This window comes from Petromyzon marinus, chromosome 6, assembly GCF_048934315.1.
Source record: "Petromyzon marinus isolate PM22_M1 ecotype Great Lakes invasive population chromosome 6, UKy_Petmar_22M1.pri1.0, whole genome shotgun sequence".
In the NCBI taxonomy this organism is placed as follows: Eukaryota; Metazoa; Chordata; class Hyperoartia; order Petromyzontiformes; family Petromyzontidae; genus Petromyzon; species Petromyzon marinus.
In genome coordinates, this window is record NC_133672.1 from 6552104 (window position 1) to 6573642 (window position 21539).

At 44.3% G+C, this 21539-nt stretch overlaps 1 protein-coding gene across 2 annotated transcripts in view; it reads left to right on the forward strand.

The window, feature by feature from the left end:
* LOC116939625 (tyrosine-protein kinase receptor-like) overlaps positions 1-21539 on the forward strand; it is a 194640-nt gene that overhangs the window by 132212 nt on the left and 40889 nt on the right. Inside the window, exons 6-10 of one of the 2 annotated variants that reach the window (XM_032948250.2) lie at positions 4305-4427; positions 9492-9587; positions 11600-11777; positions 13198-13348; positions 20651-20782. In XM_032948250.2, the coding sequence (XP_032804141.2) occupies positions 4305-4427; positions 9492-9587; positions 11600-11777; positions 13198-13348; positions 20651-20782 (680 nt within the window). The remainder of the gene's footprint in view (positions 1-4304; positions 4428-9491; positions 9588-11599; positions 11778-13197; positions 13349-20650; positions 20783-21539) is intronic. The other variant, XM_032948251.2, reaches the window with a different exon arrangement.

Here is a 21539-nt window from a genome sequence, read left to right on the forward strand (position 1 = left end):
GTACCGTCAAATCTTGGGTGAGAACCTCCTTCCCTCAGCCAGGGCATTGAAAATGGGTCGTGGATGGGTATTCCAGTATGACAATGACCCAAAACACACGGCCAAGGCAACAAAGGAGTGGCTCAAGAAGAAGCACATTAAGGTCCTGGAGTGGCCTAGCCAGTCTCCAGACCTTAATCCTATAGAAAATCTGTGGAGGGAGCTGAAGGTTCGAGTTGCCAAAAGTCAGCCTCGAAACCTTAATGACTTGGAGAAGATCTGCAAAGAGGAGTGGGACAAAATCCCTCCTGAGATGTGTGCAAACCTGGTGGTCAACTACAAGAAACTTCTGACCTCTGTGATTGCCAACAAGGGTTTTGCCACGAAGTACTAAGTCATGTTTTGCAGAGGGGTCAAATACTTATTTCCCGCATTAAAATGCAAATAAATTTATAACATTTTGACATGCGTTTTTCTGGATTTTGTTGTTATTCTGTCTCTCACTGTTCAAATAAACCTACCATTAACATTATAGACTGATCATTTCTTTGTCAGTGGGCAAACGTACAAAATCAGCAGGGGATCAAATACTGTTTTCCCTCACTGTAAGTAAAACTCAGTTTTACATCGCACCATTCACACAAGGCAATCAGGGCTTTACAATAGAATCCCAGTAAAAATCCTTAACATTAAAACTAATAGGAAAACAACACTACGCAGATGGATATGCAAGATAAAATTAACGTGTTTTCAGACGAGCCTTAAACACCTTCTCTAACGGGGCTTCCTAATGGACTGGTGCAAGACATTCCACAAACGACGCCCCTGACTACCGAAAGTTCACTAACCCATTGAACGCAGATTTGTCTTTGGTACAATCAGATGCCTGGATTTGGTGGATCGAAGTTGCCAGACAGGGGCATACGGTATTGAATCGGAGCGTGTCGGTATCCAACATGCGAAGAAACTAAAACATTATTATAGATTCTAGATTTGAAGCTTTCGTGACTGCAAGGATCCATACTCTTTGGTTCTTTGGTTCTATTCGGTAAAGTCACGTGACTTTTCTTTCAGTCCCTGACCAAAACGGCCAGTCAGCCTTCACTTCATGGGCGGTTATTCGATCCGTGTTGCTACACTTATTGTCTTACGGCCCTCAAATCCAGCCTCAAGACTGATTTCTCTTCTTGCGATCACGACTGTCTCTTCCGATGAAGTTAATTCGAAGCACTTCTGCCATAGAAATATTAAACTGAACTAAAATAGCATTGTCTCAACTCCCTCCCTGGCCTACCCCTCTCTCCCTGCTCAACAACATTCCCCAAAACCGCTCTCTTCTTTTTCAAACTCTCTACATATCCTGATCCCCCCCCCCCCCCCATGTTTGAAATCACGACGAAATGCGGTTGCATTTAAGAACGTTTCACAAATTTCGATTTAAAGCTTCCGTGACTGCAATGATTCATCTTCTTTGGTTATTTCTGTAAAGTCACGTAGAATGAGAATAAAATAATAAATTGATATTATTATTATTTTATTCTCATTCTACGTGACTTTACCGAAAGAACCAAAGAAAACGTTTCACAAACCCACGTGAAACTGCACCGTGTGGTGCAGCGCCCTCTGTCTGAATCTGCCGCAACAGATTTTGACTGGCAGACTTAAAAAAAAAATTGACGACTCTGTAATTGTTTTTTTTTGTCTGTGTGTGTGTATATATATGTTGCGCTCGAGCCTAAGCGTCGAGCATTGTTAACCATGTTTACAATGTCACCTTTGCCTTAATAGCGGGGAGGGATGCGGGTCGGCTCGACCATCACAGCTTCCCTGCCCCGCTTTCTAGTGCCACAGTCGTGGGGTTGGGGCGGGGGGTGGTGGAGTTGGGCGGGGAGGGGGCAGTGGGGTTTGGCAGCCGTCACTGTTATCAATTCGGTACTACAAAGCACTTAATGTAATTAAATGTGAAGTTCCTGCGTCACGGGATGTGGGTCTGTGTACTTGATGCATTGTACATCGCCGGAGGTCAGCACCCCGAGCGGTAACGCAGTCGCGCTGTTCCGCATATCGCGACGCGTTCGCAAAATGAAAGGGAAGGAACGCAGCCTCTACGAGTCCTCACGACGCTCTCTCCTGTGCGCTTTGGCACGAGCGATGGAAATGCCGGAAGGGTGAGCGCTTCAGTAAGCGAAAACGGCAACAAAAAATGTCATCGTCTCTGCCAAAAATGAGCAAACGTGGCTTTGGTCATCATCTCCATTGCCGCCGCTGTGTGTGTGTTCGGGTCACTGACGCGTGTCGCGAGGCATGCATGTCTGATGTCTCATTTCGCGTGCTTGGGAGCCTCTTTTGGGGAAAGTGAATTCGTCGATATCTTGCTGAACAGCCCATGAGTACAATACAAATGCACATCAGAGAGCTGATAGATCACAAACGTGACAACTACACACAGTGCAATATCTCCGATGCTACTCAAGCAGTGGTGAAAATGCCACATTTCTGTGGTGGCGGTCAATGTCTCCATAATTCAGCCACCGTTTTGATGATCTTAATATCAAATAATAACGACAAACTTAATTATGCACAGGTGGATTGCTGTTGGCTCCCCCACAGTGATGCTAATTCTGTCAGCTCATGAGGGATACGTGGCTGAGTGTTGTGGTGCTGTAGTAGAGCACTTCAATAATGATCACAGGGTTTGGACTAATTTGTCTTACAAATAATTTGGGTCAACAATAGGAATATAACATTTCCACTACGGGCTAAAGACTGCCCACAGAGATTAGTTTTGTGAATGTGATCATTTTTGCATGGACACAGTCTCATAATCTACACGTAACCAAACAATTAAGTTGGACGAATGGTAATCAAGTGCTGTTGAACATGTTGTAAGTGCATTGTACCACCCTAACATTCTCCGTGCTAACAGTTTTAATTTAGGGTTTTTTAACCTGTATATTTTTGTCATCATGTATACAACATCCACGTATTAAAAAAAGATGGCACTTTTTCAGTATACTGCTGGATGACGGCATCCCATTCCATGCAATGACGTAACTAGTGAAACAGGAAGTGCATTTATTATATGTAAGGTGCAAATTAGAGAGACACATTCTGGCCCTTACAGTTTAATGAAACAAATTTTGCAAGGGATTCATCAGTGACTTCTCTACCAGATGGATGCAGACAACACAACCCCTCTCAGGAGGCCTGGTCTGGTGGGTGCTCAGCAATGATATAATTTATCATTGTCGCATGTTGACTTCACAATCCAATTATCCACCTGGTTTTAAAATCGCTTTCTCTCTCCCCTTTGACTCAGACCTTTGGGTACCACTCCAACAGCTGTCTCGCAAACCTGTTCATCTTAATCCTTTACACCTGTCCATCCATTCTCAATATTCTGTCCTGATTATCGACTGCAATTGCATCCCCAACGTTACGTTTTATTGAGAGGTTTGTAACATAAATGGCATCTGCAGTGCACAGCGAGAAGTGCAGCTTAGTTTTGTTTATATATCACTCACGTTGGCAGGAAGGTAAATATATATATTTAGCTACTACACCAACATGTGTAAAGAAAACACATTTTAGACAGACGCAATAAGACCTGCCAGTGGTCACTACAATTCACCTGCTATCTTCTTCTTTCGTATAGCATGTAAGCAACAGTTTGTATAGATGTCATAGATCAATGTTAAGGTCTTCAACCAATCCAAGGCGGCAGTAGATGCTGTATGGATTGCAGCGATGCTGCCAGGGTGTGCGTGGACGGCCAACTCGTCGGTGATGTGTTCGACGGTTTGTGCTTTACCACAAGCGCAGTTTGACGATTCTTTTTGATTTGACATTCATGGAACGTGTACGCACATCTCCCGCGCTGTGTCCGAGCCCCGGTTCAGTGCGGGGTCTACAGCCGTCGTGAGAGAGAGAGAGAATCCCGGCATTTCCACGGTCGGGTCCTCAATGATGATTTTGTTTGCCAAGTTCGTAACCGCCCACCCTTCTTCAGACCATCGAGTGCCGGTGTCTTCATTTTCAGCTGCCAGAGCGGAGGCGCTGTAATCTGCTGGGAGAGTAATGCGTCAAATACCTCGCTCTGACTAGCTCCGATTGAAACACAAGCCTGCCATCATGTTCCCAATACAATTCAAATTTTGCCTAAAATTTAGTTGCAAGCCACGAAGTGGCTGTGTGGGTACAGCTTTATCATGGGGCAACACATTGTTCTTATTTCAGAGATGAACGTAACGTATTGTTTTTGTTTGCCTCATGTTGATTTTGTTCAAAAGATGTCTCCACGCCCGCTCGCGGTTTACATGTTGCAGGGTCCTGCTCGCTGGAAGGGAGCAGTTGCAGTGGGCCGACTGTCCCGAGTAAGAGCGACGGGACTCGGGAGCAGGAGGTCGCACAGATGGCTGCACCAGTGAGACGTAAGCGTCTAAGTACAGGTATACATCACTAATAGCCAGCATTGTGAATACCACCAGCAGAAGCATAAATACGGCCCCTGGAATCAACAATTTATTTTAACGTTGAAGTTAAAAACAACAACAACAACAACAACAAAAATCATGCTCTCATCATAATGGTACAATTTTTTGTTTATGTTATCAGGAATATCTACATGATAGAAATATGCAAAGGGATTCTGCTTTGAACAGATAAGAGGAGAATTGGTTTCTAGAAATTAAGAAGAAAATTGCCCAGGCCACTTTGCAGTGAGAGCGCGATCCACACTCTCGCAGTGCTGCCACATTACATCAGACGGTGCCCTGCCTCCTCGCGGCAGAGAGGAGAAGGCGACGTTGCCATAAATGGAAAACATCTCAAGTTGGACCCGCCTAGAAAGGTGTCTCGGCAGGTCTGCAACCAAGTCAAAAGACATGGAGGTTTTCGATTATAATCCCTGCTCACGCATTAACTTGGCAAATGCAGGCACGGCACCACAACACGCGTGGTGAAGGAAGTCTCACATCATGTGTGTGATCCACCAAGCATCACCTCTACATATAATAGCTGTACAAGGCAGACCCCCGAATAATCTTGGCTTGTGATGTAATTTCCTCGTCATTCCACAATGTCATTTTGGCTATGCCCGCTGTAAGGGCATATGGAATGGAAAACTACTCATCTTTCATGCAGATATCAAAATTGAGATGTATCCGGAGCTTTTATTTCGTGCAATTAAGGAAAATGCTTTTCTGCCCATTGTCAGCGGGCAAAAAATGTCAAAATTGGAAAAAAATATTGCAATTTCATATTTTCCACCCACATAATATTCAATATAAATGTATTTTCTGTGAACACATGAAATAGACCCATCATTTATGAGAAAAAATAATAGTCCAGGCAAATGAAGTACAATCACAGAAGGTAGTTCAACAATTGGTGAATGCTATAGAAATTATAGTAAAATAAAAACATATTCTTGCCTTACCATTATGTGAGAGTTCTAAAATACATTTGTTAATATTGCGGCTCATAGATCCAATTCAGGCTCAGCCACAATTTGGACGACTGAAGAAGCAATGTGTTTCAGGGCAGTAACAATATTGCAAATGAATCTGCAATTAAATAATATATTGCAAAGTTGATCATCGATTGAGCCACCGTATGAAGGCATAGGGGTTAATCTGGCACAGAGACGCATGTGGCCCTTGAGTTATGCAACACTCAAGTGAAAATTAGCACAATAAAGCAAATAATAAATTAACAAAGAGGGCAAAACATGTAATTGGTTTCGTGGAAATGTTACAAAAGAGTAAAGGAGTGCGGTTTGTATGATCAGATGTTATCACATAGGTCATAAAGAAGAGTAGCTGATTTTCCTCCAGCCTTGTTCAATATTATCTCTGCATCTTTAACCACCCTACATATGAAACGATTTTTACGTTTTAAGTAAGAATTTTATGCTTTTACAGTCACCCTGTAATTTGTACACATTCCTTTGTTGTAAGATAGTAATAACAACAGGATAATCTAGCATTGGGATAGTTGACCAATTCCATTAAAAGGAATGCTTTGCCTATGAGAGGAAACGTGAGGAAATGAATGAGATCACAGTCTGGGTCTGCGAGAATTCGCCTCGCTGCCCCATTTGCTTGCCCGCCATGTTTCCCACCACATCACATCTGGGGATTTCACATCTGCGCCAAAAAACGCCGGCGGTGCTGTCTCCGTGCTCCTGCTGTTCATCTCTGTTGATGTTCCTGAGACACATCGGGTTCCACATTCAACACCATCAACAAGTTGTCATTTATACAGCACCGAAGCGCCACCGCGCCTCAAAGCTTTACACTCGGCTGGCTGCCTTTGTCTCCTTGGTGTTGTTTACAAACCAACACCAGATACCCATTTAACGCCGGGTCATCCGCTGCAGCAACTTCAATGGACGAGGTGTCATTTGTAAGCTATGATACGACAGAACATTTTATGCAAATTCGGTCAAAATTATGAAAACATCTGACACGTGACCAGATAACCCTAACTGTGACCCAATAATTTTGCTTACCATTCCCACAGCTTTGTTTCTCCACGCTACCACTTACAACAGAGCTGTATGTTTTTCTTCCGATTTTCATTCCGATGGCGTACACGTACGATTCAGCAGTACACATACATCATCGGAACGGAATCGTAAGAAAACATTCAATAACTTTATCGGTAAAGAGGCTCCCACAAGGCTATGTGGGAGGGCGCTGTGGCACAATTTGGCGCCAGCTATCATAGAGTGCGGTCGTGTCGCGACAGTTCTCTACGATGAGTACAATGTTTAAAAAAAAAAACAACAGCTCTATGCCTCTCTCAATAAAATTAACAAGAACCACTTGCGCGTTTCGAGATTCAGCGGTGAACGGGACCCACCCTGCAACTTGCAGACGTCTCAGAACGGGAAAGGGTTAATGGGATTCACTCTGCAATCGATACTTAATATGCGGCTAAATTGTAACTCATTCTGGATATTGTATCAATTTTAATTAATAAGATGCCATTTGAAAGCTTTTTAATATGTAGGTTATGGTTATGAAGTCACATTAGGGCCAATAATTAGCCTGATCTGCCCCGTTGCTGGCAGCTTATCAAGCTCATCTTGAGCCCCATTTTTTATAGAATGGAAAGGCGTCATTCTGTTTTTGTGCATCTGTCTATCAACTGTGACGTTTGCTCATGAACCTACATTTAAATGTGCAATTGCGCAAGATGTTGCCTTATTCTATTATTTCTGTGTATTGTTTATTGTGTCATTTAAATTAAATAAATTCACCAAATCACAGTGGGCGGGTAAATACAGTTCCTCGATGTGATGTATTACCTTTGAATCTCCATGGGCTACCTCCTAGTATACATTCATCCATACACACAAAAGCACACAATTGCACATTTAAATATCGCCATCGTGTTTCCTTTCATCTTGGATGATTAGTAACCAAGCCAATGCCACTGACTCAGCTCGTAAAATATGAATGTGGGAACAGAGTAATTTAAAACAGTGACACTCTCCACCGTTCTGTTATTTACCTATTTAATCAGGTGTGTTTTTTTTTACAGGCAGGCATTTAAATTTGCCACGTTCAGTTGGTTATAAAATATCTACACACTCTCTCCTTAATGCATTGTCAGTGTTTTTTTGTTTAGCTCTCTGTCTTTTGCTGTATGAGGCTTTGTAAACACAATATGCACAATCCGCTTAAACACGCTTCCATCCCCCCCTGTTTAATATGCAAATATGTACTTTCTCAAGACTTTAAACAATTACTGAACAAGGGAATGGTATTAGCTGTAAAATACCCGCACCACAGCTTGTGCTCATTCCATGAACTGCTCTCCGTGAACAACGTAATTATCCGTACCCAATTTAGAAGTGTTTTATTTTAATGACGGCTCTGCTCATTTGCCTCGAGGCCTCATCGCCGAGCCTAGACGCTTGCAGCTATGCATTTTCACTGGAGATCTCATCTACGTGTAAAGGATGCCATGTGGTCCCCCCATGAACGGTAACCAATGTGCGGTCGCGCGTCAACTCATGGTAATGCGCGTCGCGGTTCAAACGTGTTCAAATATCACGTATGCACACAAGCCAGCAAGGAAGCTAGTCTCCCCTGCAAAAATTGGCATGCATCGCAGTTGGCTTTCGGAATGTGACGTGGAAAACGTGAATTAGAGAGAGAGAGAGAACAAAAAGAATACGACAAACATACACATTGTTGAAGATAATGGTGTTGTTTATAGTGTTCCTGTATTCATGATCGTTGTGATTTTAGTAAAAAAAAACAAATACTTGAATAATATGTGGAGTGGTTTGAATTATTATGAATGTTAGCTGCTATTTGAAATAACATCAGGTAACCACTGTTGCATTGCTAGATTTGTTTATCATGATTTTTTTAAGTGCTTTTACATCAAGGCAAGGGTTACAGTGCAGGACTGTGCATATACCCACTTGTTTTAACACATAAGCTGACGGAAAACAGAACAAATAAATACTAAACCTAATAAGAAAAAAAACATAAACAATTGTGGTAAGTGGATGAATTTAAAGAACGTTTTGTACTTTGGTATTTTAAAAAAAACCTACTTTTTAGTCATCAGTGCCAGCATCCACAGAGGTCTTCATTTAACCATTACTTTCGCATTACCCTGCAGGGTCACGAATGGTGATGCAGAGAAGGCTTTGGGGAAACTTATACCGGCCCCCAAAAGCCTTCTCAGCATCATGTTCCTGACCTGGCGGGATAATGCGAACATACCGGTTAAACAAGACCACTGCGGACGACCAACAATAGAATGCAACGTAAAAAATGCCAAAAATGAAATGGCGTCTTGCTGTGCAAGATGTGGAAAGGATGTCGATGTTTAATGTATTTTACGCAGGGATACTCCAAGGAATAATTGGCAAGACAGTTCATGAATAATTAAGTAATGCATTCATGGTTTAGAATCAATAAAGAATGCATTCATAAAGATAGTTCATTCATGGTCCCATTGACCAGCCTTCATCATTATCAAGTGCTTTGTTCATGTTCATTTTCATTTAGCTTTTACTTATTCGTATCATGTAGCTGGTTTATCCATAGGACAAACACACACCGCAGACCTTCTACAAATTGGCATGCATTTTATTGGCTCTGGAGATGTAATTGGCAGCAATGTCTCCAGAACAAGATTCGAGCTCCGAACTTTCTTTTAGGCGTTAGAGCAATCCAACCGACGTATAAACTGGGCCCATTGCCGCCAGGGGTTTAGTGCGAAAGACGTTCCACATACATATATATACGGTGTGATTTTGTGGCAGAGTTTCCGGCATGTGTCTGCAGAATGCATGACCCAGAATTCTGCATGAATATGAATGGACTCCATCCCCCATTGGGGGCTAATCTCACCGTGCCGATCGAGGCGAAGTGGGATCAGTGCGGACTGCAGTGGGCCCATTATTGCATCCAGGTTTTGGGGGGTGGGGCGGGGGGTGGGTGAGGCTTCATAGTTCCCTGTGCTTTCTTCCATGCCACCCCAAGCGCAAGCACAGAAGAGCCGTCGATCGGTGGACATCGATTTCCAGGACTCGAAGCTTGATGGCCTCGACTTGGAGCTGGAGCTGAACTCCACACATAGTATGGCCAGCACCGGTATTCATTTTGTGAACAAAAAGCCACTCAGGAATGGTCGTCAACTAAGTTCTTATTTAATTTTAGTCAATGATGACTTTGAGTGGACAAAAATAACCAAGCTTGATGATGACAATGACTACTTACTAAAAAGACCAACGCTTCACTATGACGGGCGTAACTGATGGGTGAAGGCAGCCTAAGCAATGCACCAAGAGAGACCAAATATGATAATTGGCTATGTATTTTTCACCACGTAAGGCCCACTGAGCTATACAGCTCTTTTTCAGAAACGACTTGGCCACACATGATAGCTCAACGAAGTGGCTTTTCACATGGAAATGTATATCAGCCAAATACTCTAAAATACAGAATATACAAATATTTACTGAATTCACTGATTGGCCAACCTGGTAATGCTAACAACTACAGATGGACTGTTTTTTTGTCCGCTTTAGTTGACGAGACTAAGAAAATTACTAAATTAAAGCCACAGACAAAGACATGACTAAAATCCCACAGGTCATCGTTGACTATATTAACACTGGCTAGCACACACATCTCCAGAGAGGCGCAGTTGAATTCATATTGTGCGTAAATGTGTAGTGCATTTAAACGTACAATGCTTGCTTAACAGCGTTTGCATACATTGCAAATATGATCATTTGTGAAATGTAACACTTTTATATATGTATATTAACATTTCCAGATGAGTGAATGTCCTTCTTACCAACTATGAAATGTAATGTACAGGGCAGTTTCTTTCACAAAACGCACACTTGCATAGATGGCTGAGCTGCAAAGTGGTGGTTGTAAGAGAAACATTCACATCTTATTGATGTAATTTAACACGTTGAATTGTAAACGCTGGTTGTCACAGCGTGACGAGCTCAAACAAGGACCGCATCCAGACAGCACCCGAGCTATGAGCAGATACCCCAGTGCATCTGTGGCCCCGGAGATCACAACCCAATCGGGGATCGGATATGTTAGAGTGCATCGATTTACTTTACCACATTAGAATGTTGTGAACTACAATGGATAATTACATCATGGGACCTCCTTTGCCAGTGTCACAATATGAGAATAGGTTTTCCCCATTTTTATGGCAACAAAACAGGAAGTGTAGAGATGTTAAAACACCAAACTGAAACCTTTTGCAAGGAAGCATGTCTGCATTAACCACAGATACTTGTGGTGAAAATACAAACCAAAAAACATGTTCTGACAGTATATGCATTGTCTTTGAAACTGATTGGTCCACACCAGAGACAGCTTTCTTTAGAGCCTAGTCTCAAACGGTGTTAGACGCCAAAAAAAGGGGAAAAGCTATTCTTATATCTTGGATAATTATAGTTTTTAAATGACCCCATGTAAGGTGTGTCACTTCTGGATAAACGTAGAACGTTACGGCAAAAAAACCTCTAAAGGCCAGACTTCATGAAGCTATATGTTGAGGTGAGCTAGAAAGACTGCCTAAAAGTTAATAGGAAATTAAACCAAAAAATGCATATCGGAAACGCTGTTCGTGCAGTAAATACACCGCGCACGGAAAAATGCTGACTGCTTCAGTCAATCCACATGCATCTGTCTTACGACGAGGTAAAGCTCTATGGTAATCATGTGTAGGACATTCAAGATGCGCTTATCAACATACAGTGGAGTGTAAGACGCTATTGATGAAAATTACCTGGAAATTACATTTTAAGTGTGTATTCGTGCAGTCTGAAAACCAATTAAGAAACCGCATTACGTCGTGCTAACGGTGAGGATGTAGAATTTTGTTCCGGATTTATATATCCAAATTCTTTTTTTTATTTCCCTGTGGGAGGAAACCGGAGTGACCTGGAAAGGATCCGCTCGCATAGGTGCGAGAGAATGTGCAGAGACATGCGCTCCCTTGTTGGGGCAACCGCAACCACGTGCATTCTGATGTCCACCTTCACCACTCGCCCGTCTTTGTTTTTGGTTACCCCCCCCCTCCCCCTCACCCCTCACCCCACACCCCCGGTTGTCAGCCAAGGACAACACGCTCCAGTGGATGTTCAAAACATGCGGCGCGAGTGGGCCGCTGGGGCCCACGCAGGTGCAGTGCGACAACGCGTACCGCAACACGAACATAACGGTGGAGGTGCCGCGCACGGGGCCTTTCCGCGGCGTGCAAATTTGGCACGTCCCGTTCACCAAACACTATCAGTAGGTCTGCCGCAAACATCTGCAACTAAAAAAACACAACGTGGCTCACTGCAACAATGGTTTCTCGATCGGGCGATCAGCCGTGGGGGCGGGAGGGGGGGTGGGAATGGGGGGGGGGGTGGTCTCTTGGGTGTTGCCGTGAAAAATTACGTTGAACAGGTCCACTGTTACGGGTCAGAGTACAGCTGAGTGTGTGCCAGCAGATTGGCTTTGATGATGGCACGCTCGCCTAACCGAGAGCGCTGGTCGTGCGGCAATCAGCTCTTTAGCTGGTGCTCCCAAATGGGCGACTACAAATAACAAGTCTCTGCACTCGAAAGTTTTGCACATCAAAGCCATGGCCACTTTTGAGTGCTGCAAATGCAACAACAAAAAACACAGTTGAGAGCCCCCTGCACTGCAAGATTGCAGTCGTGGTTTTGTTGTTTATCCTATTGCCTCATCTTTCTCTCTCCATTTGTCTGCCAAACTCTCAGCTCCAGCCACTGCTCGCTGCCTCCTTAACATCGCACTCTATAAACCCGCGCTCAGTGAATTGTTACACCTTTTCCTCTGCTGCTCTCAGGTCAAGTGAATTTTGTTTTATTAATTGATCTGCCGCGTTTCTGGTGTAGGTATGCCACGTGCAAGGTGCCATTGTGCACACATTCAACGCGTCTGAATGCAGACACAGACACTGACGAATGGAAACAATTCTTAGGGTTCCTTATTAACTGTGTCGCTGGCAGGAGGTGGTTATTAAGGCATTTATGTCACACAAGGTGGAGGTATGACCAACACCATAGCCAAGGCTGGATTAAGGTTAATGAGGGGCCTAACGATAATAGGAGGGAAGGGCCTAAAGTCATCACATTTAAAAAAAAAGTACGTAAAATTACCACATTTCGATTCAAGGTAAGTCATCAAACATCAATCTCTCACGACACTAATTTCTTCAAACATTTGTTTACCCCTTGTTTTAGCTGTGGCAAAGTTATGAATAATGTCATCGTAATTCAAAGACAAACAAATTCCCGTGGCCGGGATACCGTTGCTCAACAGTTACTTCATTATGGAAAGGAGAGCCAACAAAACGTGAATGGCCTGAGGCCGCTGGGTTAATCCGCTCCTGACCATACCTGGCCCATTTTTATTTCTCAGCGCTGACGTCAATACACCAAGTTACCAATATTACACGAAGGTAACCTCGGGGAAGCCCAGGAAAGATTGGTATTAAAATGCCCACTTTTGAAATATAGCAAGAAATCAAATCCATGTCACTAAAAGAGTGCATTGCAAAAAAACACTGTGGCATAGCCAAAACCACGATCTGTAGCTACCTCAATACAGGTGCCCACTTTTGCCCGCGCAGAAGTGATGATGAGACTCGCTTGGGGTTTTTTTTTGCCAGATTACGGACCCCGACTTTGTTTAATTGCAGGATTTCGGCGTACGGGGCAGCTGGAGGGAAAGGCGCCAGAAACAACAAACAACGTGCTCACGGCGTTTACATCTCGGCCAACTTCATCCTGCACAAGGACGAGATCCTCTACATGCTGGTGGGACAGCAGGGAGGCGACGCGTGCCCTTCGGTGAGCAGCTCTTGCACCTCCCCCCAAGACCACCACCGCCAGGAAATTGTGGGAGGCAAAACACTGTTTGGCCAAACCTCCAACACTGTGGCCATCATCATCAGCAGCAGCATCATTATATTATATTACAGTTACTTAATCCAAGTCGCTTAACAATAATGTAAAAAATTGTACGATAGATGAATGTGGTTGAAATAAAGAGTGGGGTTATTAAAAGTGGTGGTTTAGCTATGGTGAGAGTAAGGAGGGACAGTTGGACGTGGTTAAGGCATGTTTGGGTTTGGGGTAGTGACAAGGGTTTGGGTAGGCCTGGTCGTAGCTGGTGGGTCAGGGCAGGGAGTAGCAGTAGGATAGGCCAAGGGAGCAGGGCAGCCTGCTGGGTTCGAATCACAACCTCTGCAATAAGCAGCAAACGTGCTTATGGCCGAGCCATTTGATCGCACTGTGAGCTCTGCACGAATACCTGTGGCACCTCTGTGTGACGAGCAAACGTTGTTCTTGCTGATTTATTTTCTGCATCTAAATGCACTTTTCCCATGTAAAACTTTTACACAAAGCCATGTATGCATTAAAGAGGCTTGACAAGCCATTCACACACAATTTTTGCTCTGAACACTTAAAAAAAAACACATTCCATGAACTCCCATTTGGCCATATTAACCATTTATACTCGAGTGGGCTTTTGATTTACGTCAAAAGCTCTCGGTAATTACCGCACATTTTCAAAACACATTTAATGCTACATGCGGGGAGTCTTAATCCACTGACCAGTAGCGGGAGCTTAAAGCTCTCAACGCATGCATTTCTCAATTAGAGCTGGGTTGTCATGCAGCAGTAGCAGCAGCAGCAGCATAAATGACTGTCCCCATTTAAACGCCCACTCCGTCCAATCCCACCTCTCTTGAATTGTATGCACATTGCCTTGACATCCTGCTACATTTGATAACTTAAGGCTCCACTCAGTAGCATGTTGAGCTGTGTGCGCAGGGCTGAAATAACAGCATTGTACATTGGTTGCAGAGCGCAATGTCTGCAGAAGCCCAGAGTGTGGGTTGCGGTTGTGGAGCTGAGGGCAATAGACTTGGTGGGCGGCGGGGGGGGGGTCCCCAATATATACGTCACCGCGATAGACCATAACATGTAGGCGTTCGCGACCAATATTATCCGTAAGAGAGGGTTTTGGGTTAGATCGGGCTGTCACCTGATGATGCAGGTTGTAATCACTGGCGAAACGGTCGGACTCGCATTGTAAATGTTGTCGTGGGTTTTACTCTCCAGCACACCGCGTGCGCTGTACTCGTAACGAGTTGGCATGTTTTGGTTTACGTGACCAACCTCACTAATTGGCTGTGTCGGGTGGTGGCGGGTTTAACGACACGTATACATTTATGCGATCTAACCCTAAACCCTCTATTATGGCTATAAATCTTGTTTCGCACACGCATCGCCAAGTTTATTCAGAAACCCATCGTAAAATTTCCCCGCACATACACCGTTAAGTTGTACAACTCGTATTTCGCGCATGCAAAGCGTATTATTAAGTAACACACCGTTCCATTGCACGCATTTTCAGGTGCTCATAAGTTGATTAACTATGACTACCCCAACCGGTAATAGGTAATACATATTCTTAAATGAACATCATTCATTGTAATCTACACTTAGAACACGTATATATTTACGCGATCTAGCCCAAAAAACCCTTTATTATGAATAACAATGGTTGCGAAAGCCTACGTGTTAAATCTTAGCATCTATCCCTAGCGCCTTGACTGCTGCGTCTCGTCGCGTTCTCTCACGTCGTGCGTAGCCAGTGCTCATTGTAATCGGCTTAAGCCTGTCCCAACACCTTCAACAATCAAGCACTACTCATCCACTCCTCAAGGTAACATCATAAATATCATAGGTGAAGATAAATGAATACAAATGTAATGCTGTTTAAGATTCTGTGCTTTTTTTTTGTTACACTAAAAATGTGTTTTCTGTTGGATTTATTGCTTAAAATGTCACAAATACGTTTTCAATTAAAAATAAAAGGAAAACTATGAAGGCCAACACGGCACACGAGGTGGTGAGCGTGCCAGCACCACGCCTGACCGCCTTTGTCTCCCCCAATGGTGATGTTTAAACAACTCACCAGGTGCTTACTTGAGGCAGAGTGGACCTAGGGGAGGCCCAGGACTGGTTCACATAATCGTAAACTGGTGTTAGTCGTGAGCGGGAAACGAACTCGGGTCGCCGGGTTCGTAGCGCAGCGCGCTGACCATTACACAACCTCTCCCCACGCAGACATGCACGCATGAACACTCGCACATGCCTGTGGCTCATGCGGAGTAGCAAAGGAGACCCCCCCCCACTCCACAAGGGATATTGTTGCCTTTGCTTTAGTAGCACCGATTGTGTTGGAACAGTTAACTTTGATGTAAATCGCTTTTTATATTCTTCCCCTTGTGCCGAGATTTTTACAAGGCACCTACTCCCACTCGTTATGGATTATTCCTTTTAATACTCACTTCTGAGACATCTGGGATATCGTTGGCAAGGCAAAGCAACAATTCGATGCGCCGACGATTTGATGAACACAACTGCCAAGTATTTAAAATCTATCGTCGATGTCAAAGAGCAGGATGTAACGATGAGAAGATCTCTCCCGCAAGCACAACTGAGGCAAAGTGCCCAAGTTCTTGAGAGATAATTTCGCAAAATTTGTTTCTTAATTTGCACGTACGACTGTGAAATGGCATTCTAAAAGGACGATGCATTCCCCGACACCTGCTTTCCTCTTGCCATCCTCGCAGCATCTTTGGGGTCGTCCATAAATGACGTCACGCACCTGGGGGGGGGGGGTCAGACATTTGTGACGATGTGTGACGAGGGGGGGGGTTGAGAAATGTGACGTCACATAAAAATGCCCAACTTTAAATACATATAGACAACACGTTCTACTTAATAAAATAGACTTTTTAATAAATGTTTTCTCCTACAACATCAGAGTGCAGAGACACATTAAATACGCACTATAATGACAATAGTTTAAAGCAATTTGAAGCATGTTTTATTTTCAAAATGGAAATATGGTTTTGGGGGGGGGGGGCAGAGCTTTGTGACGTCATATTTGAGGGAGGGTCTGACTTTTTGTGACGGTCACTGCATCACGCGCTTTCAGATGCGCTTCTGCGGCTATCTGGAACGCTCTTCCTTCCGATATTTAGTAAGCCACTGGAACTATGCACTTTTAAATCTAGTTTGAAAACGAATTCCTTTAGAACTGTTTTTTGTGTTCAGTTTACTGCGATTCCCCCGAACCTCCGATTAGCATGGTTGGCTACGTACAGTGCGAAAGAAGTTCAGCATGCATACAACCCGCGAAGCATGGCATGTCACATGACACCACGAGCCCCTACGTGGTGCTACAATGCGCGTAATCCACTCAGCCTAACACCTACTTGTATTCTTTCCACCTGGTCACCTTTTCACAGTTCTGTGGCCTAAATGGGATGACAGCTATTAAACTCACAGCTGCAGCGAGACAGGTTGGGAGAAACTTACTTGGGGAATCATGCGAGGACCCAAAGGTGCATTTACAGATTGGGTCTGGCAGGCAACCGCTGTTGACAGCGCAGCCAAGGAGGAAACCAGCCAGCCTGTAATCTCATTAAGGGAAATTGAGTCTCGCTTTTTGGATTGCTTAAATTACAATGTCACGGTAACAAAGGAGAGGGTTTTCGATTAATCAAGCAGACACTTGAGAGTGTGTGTGTGTGTGCAAGCACACTCTTGTGTACATTTGAAGACTTCTACACAGGCGAATGTTTGTATTTCTGCCGCGGGCTACTGGGGAAAAAACGCGTGTTATGTGTTGGGGAGCGGCGATGCAGTGGTTAGGACACCGAGCTACAATCCTGGCGAGCTTGGTTCAATTCGTGGGCAAGACCACTGATGGAAAGTTGCATTTCGAGCTATCCTGGACATCCCCTAGGTGAACTCAGCCTAAAGACAAAGTAGATCGCGTCACGTGTGTAAACATCAGCACGTGGGTAGACAAACGCAGAGGGATTTTTAATGCTGGCGGTACAACCACCCCCACCCCCCCCCCCCATGTGCCACGCTGACTGTAAAAGGTTGTCGCGAACAGCACTTTGTTAGATCGCGGAAATGCAAATGTTGTTGTTAAACCCGCCACCACCCGACCCAACCATTTAGTAAGGTTTGTCACGTAAACAGAACATGTTGTTTCGTTTTATGTCTGAATGTACTCGCGCTTTTGGCTTTGTTTTCGGTTGCACATGCATGCGCTGACACAGAGTTTCATGGGTAACATTAAATATATTTATTTTAAATACCATGTGTTGTATTTTGCTGAACGGGAACAGACCTCGTGGCTGAACTGGATGGCTCTTGCAACTATCATCTGGAAACACAGCAACATTCACTTATCAGGCCTCTCTCTCTCTAGTGATAAGACTCAGAAAGTAGAAATTGGTCCAGAGTTTGCATGCTTAAACAAATTATGCTTGTAATACAATGATGCAGAAGGTCTAATAGCTGATTAACTGCAAGTAGTATTTTATTTTCAAGCTGAAAGGCAGACTGAGTTTATTTATCTATGTACATATAGGCATGTGTGCGTGTATTCATGCGTGCGTGTTTGATTAATGTTTATCTGTACACACTTTACACGTATTCACACACTTTACAAAGTGTGTGAATAAGTGTATGAATGAGATTGCATGCAGGCATGTGTACGTATGAGCCTCTGTGTGTGGGTCTGTGCATGTAGGGAAGGGAGTGATGGTGACCTCAATCAATTTCCTGACCATGTAGATTCATCGCGATTTATATCTGGTTAGATCGACTGAACCTGTAATGTGTGCCATGTATCAGGCACGGGGGGTCCCTGATATACGGCAGGGTCAGGGACCGAAAGGTTGCTCCTTATAACGAAACGATGTATAACGAAACATTTTCCCCCATACGAATAATGGGAAATTGGGAGGATAGGGGCCGTCTGAGTGTAAACATTGCTTATGCGACGCAAAGCGGGGCAATGTCTCCTACAAGAAATGCTGTATATGTACAGTATATATTGTACTATACTGTACATGTGTTGTACTATACTGTACAATCCATAATGTACACATTTACAACCAATTTTGAGTTCAAGGACCTTTATACAGGATTTATACTTACCAAACCTTTAATAGAAAACCATTTTCATGAGCATTTCGAAGCAGCCTTGTACATTTTAAAAAGTTTTACTTTTTTCAATGTAGAAAACGTATTCGTTAATTTCTTAAGCAATGAGTCAAACAGAAAACCATTTTTAGTGTCAAAAGCACAGAATCTTAAACAGCATAAAAATATGTTTAACTTAACCTGTAATTCATATTACCTTACCTTGAGGAGTGAATGAGTTGTGCTTGATGGGCTTGATTGGAGAAGGATGTTGGGAGAGGATTTAAGCCGATTTAAAAGAGGGCTCGCTATACGCAGAGCGTGAGAGAACGCGATGGTGACCCCGAAGCAGCATCAGCAGGCAGGCAGGCTGGTGGCTGACTCGCGAAGCTGAGCACGAGTCGAAAACGACGGGAGGGAAATTTTACGTTGGGTTCCTCAACAAAAAGTCTGAGACGCGAGTTTGCGAAAGGGCGACGTATATCGGGGACCCCCTGTACACGGCTTGGGTCTGTCGCTGGCCACACCGTTCCTTCGTGTGCTGTGACAGTCATTGGTGGGTGCTCATCAACGGCACTCTTTCTCTTGGCCAACAAAGTTAAGCGGGGGCATCTTTAACGTCACTGTCCGCGCGCGTGTTTGTGTGTTCACACTGCACAGCGATAATGACAATCGGGCGGCTAGTCCGCCAATAATACATCAGATACCGTCTGTATGGGCTGACGTGCAATCAACGAACATGTGCTGATGTGCCATTAAAAGGAGGCACCAGACAGAGAGTGACCTCTAAGTTAACCTGGAGAATGGATCTGGAGCAAGCAGAATGGCGATGAGCAGGAGTTTGATTGCGATGACCTAAATGAGGACAATATACACTGCAAATGTATACAAGTTTTATTTGCGTGAGATCGCGAGTGGAAGCACGTGGGAAGCACGTGGGAAGCGAGTGGGAAGCGAGTGGGAAGCGAGTGGGAAGCACGTGGGAAGCGAGTGGGAAGCACGTGGGAAGCGAGTGGGAAGCACGTGGGAAGCGAGTGGGAAGCACGTGGGAAGCGAGTGGGAAGCACGTGGGAAGCGAGTGGGAAGCACGTGGGAAGCGAGTGGGAAGCACGTGGGAAGCGAGTGGGAAGCACGTGGGAAGCGAGTGGGAAGCACGCGGGAAGCAAGTGGGAAGCACGCGGGAAGCACGCGGGAAGCAAGTGGGAAGCACGTGGATCGCTTTATGGCGAGTGGTGATGAAGAGTTCGTCCACTGTACTAGAATCGTGGTGTCCCTTCCTCAATTCCTAGCCTACGCACATATTCGGTGGCAACTTGCATGCGAACCTGACTGATCAAACAAAATATGAGAGTGCGACGCAGGGTGTGAACGTTCGCACTCGGGATGTTTGTGTCGCAACGATCTTTTATTCGCGTGTGAAGTTTTGCTTTGCAGATGCAGAAACCTTTGTTCGCTTGTACTGCACTGCCAAAAAAAAACGATGCCAATTACTTTTTGCACCTGGGTCTCTCAAAACCAATCCAATGAAGTGGCACCGTGACAGAGCGAATTGATTACGATGGGATGTTATCTTTGGCATGTGCTCACCACCATGGTATCTGCGATACAATACATACAAATTTGCTGCATGAAAATTACGTCAAATACTAGTTTTATGTAACATTTTTACGGTCTTTTTTTGTGCTTTGCTGTATTTCCAGTGAGAAGAAGATTACTTAAAAGTTTTCAACTGCATTTCACTCATCTTAAGCCAGCCACGAATCTTTCTCATTCATACAATCTCGCCAACAGTGCACATGCTGTACGTTACCGTATAAATGAAATAATTGCCATGGCATTACAGCGATTACTCCGATTACTCCTGGAAACATTTCACACAGCATACATGTATGAGAAAAGTATTTACAACTTTAATTAGTTGGGTTTTTTTTGTCGTATTTTCTAAACACTTTTTTGGAATAAAAATCTTGAGGGAAAAAAAAATTCAACGACCAATATTAATGGCAACGTCACAAAATTTAGCAAAGCACATCGCGGTAACCCACCACCAAGTGCTCACGGGCGGCGTTTACCGCCGCAGTTTACGATTGCTCAAGCGGTTATTGTCGTTCCTCTTGCGGCGCGCAGATTGACCACCATGTGGACCAGGTTTGCCGAGGAGAGTCCACCGTTATAGAAGACGAGAAAAGGAAAGAGGGCAAAGTGTCTAAGTGGGCAGGAGGAGGCGGGGGTGGCGGAGGGGCCACGTTCGTGTTCAAGGTGCGTACCGTACTTCGGCACTGTGCATCGTCCGAGCGTCGTCAAATCACTCGCGGTTGAAAGCCGGTGCACGTGTCCGCGCAAACGTCTGCAGCGATCCCATCGATCCGCTGTTATCCGCGAGGTCCAAACGACATTGGAGGCCGTACTGTTGTCATTCTTGTCCCTTTGTGCAATCCCTGTCTTAAAAGCAAAAGCCTATTTTTATTTTACCAGGTGAGGCCCGCTGAGCTATGTGTCTCTATTTTTTAGAAGTGACCTGGCCACAAATGAAAGCTCAACGAAGTGGCTTATCACGTGGACATTTATAGCAGCCAAACCGTGCACACCAGTGGCAAGTGGTCTGCTGGAAACGCTGTTCTTTTTTATTGTTTGTGCTTTATTAAATTGGTCAATGAAAAGTGGCTGCAAATAAATCCTGTTTTCCAAGTTCGTGCTTTACCACTCAGAGAAATGCACGGCTCACCACAGCTAATTGGACGCAACCATAGCGCCCACCATATCGAATCAGACGCAATAGGAACTTATACAGACAATCGAATTAACTGCCTGATATCTGTGTTACCCGCGTTTTTTTATATTCATCCTGATATCCGCAATATCACAAAAGAGAAAGTATGAGCAAGGCGAATGTAATTCTCTCATCTATCAATCAGCCTTGCCAACGCTGACGTCCATTCCATTGCGGAGGGATCCACCTCAGAAGAGATTTGTGATGTCCTGGGCTTTGTTCTAGTACTGTACATTGCACATCAGG